Source organism: Schistocerca cancellata, chromosome 2 (assembly GCF_023864275.1).
Source record: "Schistocerca cancellata isolate TAMUIC-IGC-003103 chromosome 2, iqSchCanc2.1, whole genome shotgun sequence".
NCBI lineage: Eukaryota > Metazoa > Arthropoda > Insecta > Orthoptera > Acrididae > Schistocerca > Schistocerca cancellata.
In genome coordinates, this window is record NC_064627.1 from 334477361 (window position 1) to 334489391 (window position 12031).

At 36.9% G+C, this 12031-nt stretch overlaps 1 protein-coding gene across 1 annotated transcript in view; it reads left to right on the forward strand.

The window, feature by feature from the left end:
• The first annotated feature begins 257 nt into the window (after positions 1 to 257).
• The window catches only part of LOC126145525 (probable rRNA-processing protein EBP2 homolog), a 41197-nt gene continuing 29423 nt past the window's right edge, over positions 258 to 12031 (forward strand). Inside the window, exons 1-3 of the mRNA XM_049915564.1 lie at positions 258 to 454; positions 541 to 627; positions 751 to 858. Coding sequence (XP_049771521.1) covers positions 404 to 454; positions 541 to 627; positions 751 to 858 — 246 coding nt within the window. The 5' untranslated portion in view covers positions 258 to 403. The remainder of the gene's footprint in view (positions 455 to 540; positions 628 to 750; positions 859 to 12031) is intronic.

Sequence of the window (12031 nt, forward strand, 5' to 3'; positions counted from 1 at the left end):
AAAGAAAAGTGAAATGAAACTACACCGTCGAAACCTTCTTCCCGGGAAACCTTCACGTGACATGACGGTATGTGTGTGATGCCTCCATTTGAAATGCCTTGTGGAATATTTTTACACGACGTGACGTCCAGTGTGAATTGGTATAATCCCTAACGTCGTTGGTGTGACCCCATGTCTGTTGCAGCGAGACCACATTAGATCCATGTCTAGACAAAAAACGATAATAAAACAAGTTGGCGGCCCTGCTGTGATGGTACCAGAGATGTTACCAAATACCAAGCAATGTTTGTATACGCACACGGCACATGGTTGATTTGATTGCTTGTGTCTCGTAGTTTGTGGAATATATCTGTGTTTAAGAGATGTGTATGAATTGTGTACGGAGATAATCTTTGTGTGCATCATGTCTGATATAGAGTCAGACGCTGAAATAGACTACGACTCCGATTCTCAGGTGTGGTGTAAAGAATATAGATTATTACGTCTGTTATCAAGCTAGTTCCATAGCGTATTTTATAGTTTTTGTCCATTTAATTTCAGCTCCAGGAAGCCTTCGAGAAGGGCGTGTTGAAGCCTGGCCTGAATGCTGTAGCAGAGGTAGAAAAGAAAACTTTTAAAAATAATGTGGTGAGTATATTTTCTTAGCCATTTCTTCAAAGCCAAAGTATTGCCGACATACATTCGTTGTCCTTTTTGTATTTTCATAATGGCATTGTTGTCAGTACCATATTTACTCTTCCTTTTTTTCAGGCAGAACTTAAAAAGTGCTTGTCAGGATTTCGATTGGGCCTTCCATGGATTGAACGGCTTGACCTTGTTACTGGTCATGCCCCACTCGCACCAGAGTTAGTAGCGAAGGTAATTTTGTTTGACAACAAATTGTTTCATTGGCTGCTTTAAATCTTTCTTCCGGTTCTGTTTTGTCCATGACATCAAAGTTTTTGTGTGGGCTATAGTAGTAGGGTGTAGCCCGTATGAATTTTGCCATCTTGAAGAAGATATGAGCCTGAAGTGGATTCTTTGTAAAATTATAATGAACTGTAATTAATTTAGTGTAACCAATTCAGTGATTAGTAATAATGTTTGGCTGGTGTTGCTGTGTATTTTCTGTCTGACATTTACTAAATCATTAGAGAGGTCTTGCATTTATTATTTAGTCTTTTCAATAACTGTCTCAGCACAACCAGTACACATCAGAAGTAGACATACCGGTTAACTGATATCTTCTGGTATACCTACATTGTTCACTAGCTAGGGAGTTGCTCTTGATGTTGCCTGACAGTAAAAACATTATGTCAATATTGACTTTAATTCTGATGGCACCCACATAGGGTTGATTTATAGCGATTTGTGGGATTTGATCAGCTGGTTGGGAATCTCTCTTTTTATAAGAAGTTTTAAAGTTTGCATATTTTTTCACTATATGTTAGCTCCCCATTTGTTCATTGTTTGACTGTTAGTCTTGTGTGGAATAGGCGTACTTTCTTTGTCTTGTACATATTTGGTGCACTGCAGCTTGTAAAATGTGTAAATATGCCTTCTTATTAATTAACTGTTTGACAAAATGTGCTTTGTGGTAGTATTTTGTTACACTGGACTAGTTTTGGACATTGTCCATCATCAGCAGTATCTTATTGGTAATGTTCTCTTTGTGTATTTCAGTGACTATATTTTGTAATCTACTTATCTATACATATATGTGATCAGCATTTAAGGAATTTTTTAAATGAAATACATGGGTTTGTTGTTGGTAGTAACTGTTCATGCAATGCAATCATAATATTATATGAACATTACGATATATTGTCACTGAAACATACTACTGAACATTGCATGTAAGATACCTCTGATCTTAAAATACAGGTCTTGTCAAACAATTACTTAATAAGATGACATATGTAGATAGTTTTATAATTTATATAAAAAACAGCTACCAGCCACATGTACATGTGGTTGGTAGCTGTTTTTTATATAAATTATAAACCTTAAGTACAACAGCCACGTTTCTTAACATGTCGACTTTCGACAAAATAGCGTATTTAGATAGTGTTTTCTATCATGTGTCATCTGCAACTAATAGTAGGCCTAATTCTACTTTCACACACTCTATGATATATCTTACACATAAACTAAAAGTACTTCAATGCAGTTGAGATATTTTGTTATAATTAGATTTAAATATCAGTTTAGAAATTCTCATTTTGCACCCATCTCTCAGTAAGTGTGTAGTCTGTGTCTGAGTAAGTATGTCACTAAGTGTTGTCGACCTGCATTTCTTCTTCTTCTTCTTCTTCTTCTTCTTCTTCTACATCTACTTTAGTGTATCTGTCTATGACAGGTTTCAACTAGAGGCTTTACATTGTGTCCTGTTGTGAGCATCTTCCTTCAATGGTTTGTATGTGCGTCCTCTTCAAATGTCATCCATCAACCAATTATCTTTCTACCTCCTCCTTTTATCCCTTCAACTTTTCTCTCTAATTCTTCATTGTAGACAATTCCTAAGCAGTACCAGTATATGTCCCAGTCTTGCTCTTTTTTCTGTTTATGATGACTTCCAATAATTTTTGTACTTTTCCTATTTACTTCATGAGTCTTAAGCCTGCCAGTCCACTTTACCTTAAGCACTCTTCTCCATAACCACATTTGAAAACTTTCTAAGTATCTTTAGTCTTTCTTTTTAAATGTGCATGATTCACTGCTGTATAACGCAACCTTTCAGACATGAATTTAGCAAACCTTTTCTCAGTTCAATTGGAATTCTTCTAGATAGTAGTAACTACTGCACCTTTCACCTTTTCAAATGCTGTCTTTCCCATATATATCCTCCTTACTTTTTCTGTACAGCTTCCTTTCCATGCCACTAAACTTCCCAGACACAGAAAGATTTTACTTGTTCTATCTTTTTTTCCGTCTATGAATATGTTAATTGAAGCTTCCTTCTTGCTTATTCTCATCACCTTTGTTTTTTCCCTTTTACGTCTTCATTCCAGATGCCTTGCCTCTTCTTACAATACTCTCAATCATCTGGAGCTCCTCTTCTGAATCTGCCAGCACCACTTGATCATCCACATATTTTATAGTCGTTCTCATTTCTCCCCCAATTACAGTGTATCTTGCAGCCTCATGTGCCTGACCTATCAGATCCCCTCTGTGTATATTGAACAGCTTATGGCGACTGTGAGCATCTTTGCTGTACTCTCTTTCCAGTGTTGATCTCTTCAGTCTCTTCGTTCCATACTCTTACTGTTACTTTTGTATACATCTCCCTAATTAAACTTTTCTCTCCAGTCTATGCACAACTTTTAAAATTCTCAGCATTATATTCCAGCTGTAAGCCTTCTCCCACTCAGTAAAACAAATATACACCTCTTTGTTCATTTCTAGTATTCTTTGTCCAATAGTTCTCAGACAATATATAGGGTCATTTCACATCAAAACACGCAATAATTCAATGATTTGTAACCTCTACTTAAGATTTACACAAAAATTTGCACATTGGCTTATACTTAGAACATATGAACTTCTGCAAAATCTTTTTGGTCTCAGACTACAACTTTATTTTATGTCTGATTTTAAATGCAGTGACATATTTGATAACTGGGCTCTGCAAGAATGTCAGCGCAAAATGGTACATACCTACATAAATGCCCATAACTGAGGTGTTTATGAAGCTTTTGATTTTGAACTATTTTTTTTTAAGTTAAGAGAAGCACATACATAACAGACATGTAATTGTTTAAGCAATAAAGTTACAAAGAAAATTAAAAAAATAATATAATACCTGTCAATTTTCGATTTCAGAAAAATTGTGAGGATATAGAAAAATGCTTCTCACGTTTCTCCAACCTGCTGGGAACCTGATTTTGGTCTTAAATAATCATCTAGATTGTAAGATTTCTAATAAAATAAAAATTTTGATGGACCTTCTGCTAATAGACACACACAGTTGAAATCAGAATACTTTCCACTATGACGGAAAAGGGTCATTTTAAGCAAGTTCATAGACTCACTGCCTCAGATGCAAGGGTATCAAATTAGCCTATTTAAGTATAACTCATTGTAGTCAGGCAAGCTGACTTTAAATGTGAAAATTTATTTCCTTTCATTTGACTACTTCAGTAAGTATTTAAAAACTATACTATATATGATTTATATGTTCAGCCAATCCCTGCTTACAGTGATTAAAAAGTGTTCTTCGACAGCAGTAGCTTTTTTGAAACCTGTATAGGCATGAAAACATCGCAACAATTGGTGACATTCATTGTTGAGAATAACTGGCTTCCAACAGTTTGTCTATTTGGCCTCAGTTGCTTTTTGTCTTTCCGAGACACAGGTGTGTGGTGCAGTCCTATCATGCCACTTCTATAAAGTATGTTTTAAGTGACTTAGTGCTCAGTTAATTGCAGTTTACCGTGTGAATTCATGCACTATCGAAAAATTACAAAAACACCTTGTCATTTGACAACTTATGCCAGAGTAAAAATTACAAAAAATAGAAGAGCTGAGTGAAGACAAATGAGATTTAATATTGCTGCAATCAAATATAAACTTTCGGCAAGATCAAGAAAGTGCTACTATTTGTGGATGCCATAGATACTATAACTTAAAAGTTTTTGAAATTAATCAAAGAACGTGTGATACTTTCAAAACGCACAAACAGTTAAAAAATCTTTGATGTCAGTTTGCTTGTCTTTGTCTAAAACATTAAGTGCTAAAAGAATCTATACAAAACCAGGCTAAAAACTTTGCACAACATGTAAGATTTGTGAACAGAAAACTGAAATCAGTGATAGAAATGAAAGTGATGCAGATGACCTGAGATGACATTTCACGAATCAGTACTAAAAGATCAGGAAGCAAATAAAACTTTACATTTGTGGAGCTAAAACTTCACTCCATTCCAAATCATAGCAATGCTTCATATGGCAAAAAGAAGCTAGAAAAGGTGAACCATGTTTTGGAAAGAAAGGTTTGCAGTATTGAAGATTCTGAACGTGGAGAAGGAAAATTTGATGGTGAAATTGTTAAGAAAGCCAAAGATTTTGATGCCATGGTGGTGTTAATGAAAGAAAAAGTGGCTAGTTTAAGACTACCTGAAAAAAATCCAAATTTTAACTTTGCATCCACCCTCTTCGACAAAAGAAAACATAATGTCATAATTTAATGTTAGTGAATATGTGGTTTGACAAGCAAGGAAACTGAAAACAGAAATGAGTATTTTTATCAATTCGTAAACCAAAAAGGGAGAGAGTTATTGCTGATGAAGTTTTAAAGATCTGTACTAAAATGATGAATATATTTGAATGTTACCAGGAGCAAAAGACACAGCATTCAGAAGAATTTGTATATGCAAAAATGACTCACCCTTTGCAACTTAAGAGAACTGTACTCTTGTTTTAAATGGGAGAATTCAAACATTAACATTGGTCTTTCTAAGTTTCGTAATTGGTAAAGCAGTGTGCAACTGTTGGTGAATACATAGACTTGGTAACAAAATTACAGGCACTTAAACCGCACTCATTTATATCTAAGTGTCAGTCAAAATCATTGAAAAAATTGAAAGAAAATCTAACCCCAGAAAAAACAATTCTGGCAATGGACTTGGCTGAAAACTAAAACTACAGTTTTGTAATTTAGAATGAAATTCAGAGTTGCCACTGGACAAGCAGCAGCTGTACAATCCATCCTGTATATGTTTAGTTGTAAATGGAGAACGTAAATTGGTAATACTGAACCACTGCTTTATAAGTGGTTATATGGAGCATGGTGTAGAATTTGTATATGCTGTCCATAAATAAATGGTTAAGTGGCTGGCAGAACAATGCCCACAAGTGAAGAAAGTGCATTAGTCCCCGATGGATATGCAGCTCAGCTTAAGAATAGAAAAAGCTTTAAAAATTTCTGTGAGCGCAAAAACGATTTTTCTATTGCTGCTGGGCATTCCCTTTTTGCCACTAGCCATGACAAATCTGTGTGTGATAGTTTGGGAGGAACTGTAGAGAGAGAGTTGCCACAAGTTCTGAAATAAGGAAGTACTGTGAAACTACAAATGTGCCAGGGAAATCATCAAAATATTATTGAGATTTGAAAAAAAAAAAACTCGGGGGGGGGAAAAAATCTTGTTTATGTCTCTGTAGATGAAATGGATTGTTTACTGAGATGTCATGCATCATTGCTGGCTGGGTGCAGCTGAGAATGTGTGCTGCTTCCGTACTCTCTCATTCTTACTGCTTCTCTCCTTCCTACAACTGCCCTCAGCTTTCAGTCAGTGCTACCACCACTTCTTGCTATTAGCCTAGCAGCTGCCGAGATGCTGGGAGGTGTGAGGGGTGGTTTGTTTGGATCTGATTATCAGATATTGTTGATCAGCAGCTGGAGATGGCAGTCATGTGTGCATGAGTTGTGATTGTGTGAATGTGTGTGTGTGCTCTCATTTTCTGACAAAGCCTATGGCTGAAAATTTAGTTGTGAGATAGCAATTGTCTTTTCTATGTGCCTGTCTGTGGCTCAGCGATCATCTTTACGGTGAGGTTGCTACCTATCCTCATTAGTATTGATTCTCTGAATATTTGTGCAAGTTACCTGTTGCATGGATTGATCACCACAGTCTCACATTGTCAATATGTCATCTGTGACAAGTGAATAGCTGGTCATGAGAGTGGATTTCCATGATGAACCAAAACCGCAGTCCATTTCTGCAGGTATATCTAATGGATCGGGCCTGCCGATCTGAAGCCCATCGTTTCCCACTAATGCAGGCCCTGCCCATTGGATCTAGTCTCACCGATATGCCCACAGGCTGGGTCTGTTTTTTGTTTAGCATAATGTGGCGGATTGTCATGGTTTATTCATTGATCCAGGACCAAGCTGCTCCTTGGCAAGCCAAAGGCCACAGACGATGGATTTCAGGAATTGCGACTGTCACACTGCAAGTACAATGTACTGTGTGGTGTTTTGTGGAAATTTTATTTATAGTAGTACAGCTTAGCACTTCGAAAGTAGTTTATATATTACAACATATGGACGATAAGAAGAAGAAAAGTGTGGCAGTTGCTGGCGGTTTTTACACTGTGTACTCATACATTTCTCAAAAGAAAAATCACACTACACCTGTAAAATAATAGACATAACACAGTGGGTAATAACTGACAATAACAAACGTAGTAGAACCAAAATTCTGTTGGCAGTCACCTATAGTATTGGTTTGCGCAACTCTTCCCTGCCTTGTAAACTTCTTTCAGGAGGCCTACTTTTTCCAGAGGTTATTTCTGAAATCAGTGATGGTATTTCAAATCTGTCTTGCGACTCCAAGGAAATGCTTATTTTTGTCACCAGATCTTTCGTTTTATTGAAATAAAATAACAACAGTCGCCTTAATCAAACACATAAGCATTTGGCTCGCTTTCTCCATCTAAAAACAGTTCATTAAGAAAGATGTTGATGTTAGTACTCAAGATTTTTTTTCTCACATGTAGGAGAAATACAGAAGTGGTCATATTTTTTTTTGTCAACTTATGTCTTTACTTACCCTTGAGATCTACAAATTTGTCAGGGAAAAATGCCAAAACTTATCTGGAAATCAGGGAATTACACTTAGGATAACTTATGGCAACTCTGAAAACGTATATTGAGAAGAGCTAGCCTTCAACTAGCGGATGACGCACGAATAACAACTGCATCAGGTGTTTATGATTTCTGCAAAGCTAATATTAACAAATGTTTTTCTCACTTCTTAGAGGAAGTCAATGTAGATCTATGCAAGAACCTCGAGAAGAGATTTTCGACAACCCGCACAATACCTGGTACTGGGAATTTTCAGCATTACAAACCATTATATTGTGATTCTTTAGAGATTAGAAGAGTAACTTCTGAAAAGCCTTACTTCATTTTTTCATTGAGTGAAAATGTCTCACGATGGACATGAACCTGTCCTCAACAAGATTCTTTTGTAGCAGCTGTATATGATGACAGGTAGTACTTTGCCTTCACCAGAAATGTCTATGACGAAGGAGGAGATGTTGAACTACTTTTTCTCCACCCAACTGGACCAGCAGTGTCATTCGTTTGGCCTGAGAAGGAAGACTCTTTTTTTGTGTCTTTGGAAAACATCTTATGTGCTGTTGGTGTACCTAAATCAACATCATTAGGCAGAATGTATTACTTTAATGAAAAGGACATGAAGTTAACAGAATATTAATTTGTCACAGTGGATTAAAAACAGAGATTCTCTTAAGAAGTTTCATTGATAGTTTCAGGGATCTCCACTGCTGAACATGTACTTTTTAAATTAACATTAGTGTGGCTATAATAATTGTTATTTAAAAATGCTAATTTGACACCCTAAATAAAGTTAGCCATTGTAATCAAAAGATTTCAATTAAATTTATAACTTTTGGGTCTGTACTTTCATGAGGCAGCCTCTCGTATTATAAGTATAAGGAAATGTGCAAAGTTTCATGAAAATATAAGATGATGGGCAACATGACCTGGGTGATTTGATGTGGAATGGCCCATAGCATCTCCTGTTCCTTGACTCTTTCTGAAACCAAATTGGTCTTCCCCAGTATTTTCCTCAGCTTCCTTTTCAGTTCTCCTTTATATGACTCTTGTTAGACTTTGTAATATGACTGATAAAGCTGATTGTCTTATAGTCTTTGTATTCTTTCACTTTGCAATTTTTGGGTAAAGGTGCTAGAATGGTCTTTAAGGACACGTGGTACTTTCGGATGATAGAAAAATCAAAAATTTTTATTACTTTATGAAATTCTGTTGTCTTCCCTGATTACATAGTTATATACTTTACTGAGTTTAAAATAATTAAAAAAATGGAGTCGTGGCTGTATGCACTGCCTTTCCCCCATCATTTAAATTAGTGAAAACCATTACTATTTTGCAAAACATCTCCAACATTTTCGCTTCCAGTGATTCTGTGTGGGATGTATTCTGTACGTTTGTAACACTACCAGTTTCCAGCATCTGTAAATTATCAAAGCTTTGTTTCTTTTTATTTTTGTATTGGTGAAGTGTTTTGCTTATGTCCTACAGAAAGTTTGTTGCCTAAGTACTTCAGATTTTTGCGAGTATAGATGTTCATTAGTGTGCAATAAATGCTGTCAGTCACAGAACAGGAAATTCAATAAAAGAAAATTTAAGGGTAACTGGTTTACAAAGCAGTCCAGTGATACAGATTTTTGTGTCGTAAGTGATGCTGTTTGTAACGTTTCTTAGACCCTTCCTACTAGTTTGTTGTTCATTTACTTTCAGGCAATATAAACTGTCACAGTCTTCATATTTTGCCACTTCCATTATAAAAAAAGATTCTTAGATATCAATATCTGGTTATGAAATTGTTTCAATATACCTCAGAATTTTACACACAATGATGAATTAAAATAGAATTCTATTTATAAGCCAATGTAATTTCATTTAAGCAATTATATATTCATTTGTGTAAATTGTACACTGCTGGTAAAAATGTTGTACACCCATTTGGAGGTTTTCGTTGCGCTCAGGATTTATTTTTGCAGCAGTGCATTTGGAGTACATGAAATGATCACATTTACAGATCAATAGCACTGAGGTACCAGGTATCAACTGATGCTGAGACATCCATATTAATATGTCGTGCAGCCTCTATGGGTGGCAGTGCAGGCACTGACTTTGGTATTGTATAGATGGTGAATACTCTCCTGGGCTACATTATGTCACACCTGCCTGGCCTGTTCATGTAGTTCTGTAAGAGTTCTTTGTTGATGAATTGCACAAATCATTTCTTGTCCCATCATATCCGACATGTGCTCAATTGCAAACAAGTCTGTGGATCATGCTGGCCAGGGAAGTTGCTGCACATCTTTCAGAACACATTGAGTTTCATGGGCAGTGTGTGGTTGAGCATCTTCCTTTTGGAACAACACGTCACCTTCCTGCTGCAAGAATGACAAAAGAATGTGTCTAATAACATTCCACATGTACTGAGTGCTGGTTAGTGTCCACTCCAGAAACACGAAAAGTGAAAAAGAGCTGTAGCTTACTGTACCCCAGACCATAAGGCTTGAAGTAGGGCCATCACATCTTGAATTAATGTAGTCTAAGAGACAAAGCTCCAAGTGATTCTCTGATGGCACCAGTTGAGCTGTGAACATCAGTGCTGTGATGTGAGTGGAAGGAGGACTAGAAGTGTGTGTGCCCATAATACCTCTGCTAATAACTGGCTCACAACGGTTCGTGTTGGCACATCTGGGCTCACAAGCCCTCTTATCTGTGCTGTGGTAGTTGTACGATCTTCCACTGCTGCCCTTACAGTTCGGCGATCATATAGAGCGTCTGTGCTGTTTTCACAAAATATGGAAGTACTCTGTGCCCTTAAGTAGATAGTGAGCCCAAATTCCTGTTTCATAATTCTGTTTACTATATCAGTCGATCTAGCTATTGAATTTTTACATAAGATTCTCATTGCCTGGATGGTATCTCAAAGCCCAATGTTTTCTTTTCCCTGAGCTCCATGATTGCTTTCTCAAATTCCCATTTCAGTGTCTTATGACCTCGGTCTTCTTTATTGTGGTCCCTTTCATCTTGCAAAACCAGACTGGTATTATCAGCCTGGGTGCCATATAACTCTTCCACATAAACCATCCAAACTTACTTCTCCTTGTCTATATGTACTGCCTTCTTCCAAAGTTTAACATTTCATGTTTGCTTATTTTCCTTACTTCTCTTTTTGTTGAGAATTTTACTGATTTGTACATTTACTCCAATTTTCCTTTTCTTTCCAGTTCTCCTATTTCCTCACATTGTTGCCTCTTCCAATCCTCTCTAGCCTGGTCAGTTAGCTTGATTAGTTGGGTTGGGGTTGGGTTGTTTTGAGGGAAGAGACCAAACTACGAGGTCATCGGTCTTATCGGATTAGGGAAGGAAGTCGGCGATGCCCTTTCAAAGGAACCATCCCGGCATTTCCTGGAGCGATTTAGGGAAATCACGGAAAACCTAAATCAGGATGGCCGGACGCGGGATTGAACCATCGTCCTCCCGAATGCGAGTCCAGTGTGCTAACCACTGCGCCACCTCGCTCGGTTCCATTAGTTAATTGTTCAGTTTTCTGTACTGTCTTCTTCAGAACTGTCATTTTTCCATTTCCTGTGCTCATCCTTTTTATCCAACATACTTCCTTCCTGTTGTCCAGTCTTTCTTATGTCTTCTTATTTTCACCTCTCCAGTTTCTCTTTCTAATACTTTGAGCATTGTATTCTGATGATATTCCGCTCTTCAGTGACTTCGGCACTTCTCCTTACATTTTCCAGTTCATTTTTGACATATTGACTGTACTCTTTCTTGAAGTTCTTGTTCTTCGTTTCTCAACAGCCTATTTGTTATCTGTTCTTTAATGTTGTCCTAATATCTGCTACAAGTAAATTATGATCTGTATCAGCATCTGCACCTGGAAAGGTTTTTGTCATTTTAGTCCTGTTTTTGAATCTCTGATTATAACAAAGTCTATTTGATATATGCCAGTATCACCTGGAGCTTTCCGTTGTATAATGTTTGTCGATGGTGTTTAAACCAAGTATTGGCAGTCCAGATGTTTACATACATAATATATTTTACAGTTTATGCTAGAGAGTACTTAATTACATTATTAGTATCTCTTGTTTTCCATTCACTTATCGAATCTAACTTAAGATCTCTATGTATACTCTTAATCTCTCTAATCCAAGTAGGAAGGAATATTAGGGTTTAGCATCACAATGATGATATCATTAGAAAAGGGGAGTGAGCTCAGAGTAGGGAAAGACAGGGAAGGAAACTGTCTGTGCACCCTTTCAAAGAAACCATCCCAGCATTTTCTTTAAATGATTTAGCTGATTGGGGATTTGAACCATGTAATGGTCGCCTGGTCGTAGATATTGCTAATTGCTATAATCGCACTATTTCACTCCCATTTACGGAGCTTGTTAGCACTTGATGTTAGGTTGGCGCCATTACAATGCATTGTAGTAATCACTGCTGCTTGCTGGATCGCTGCTGTGTCTCGATG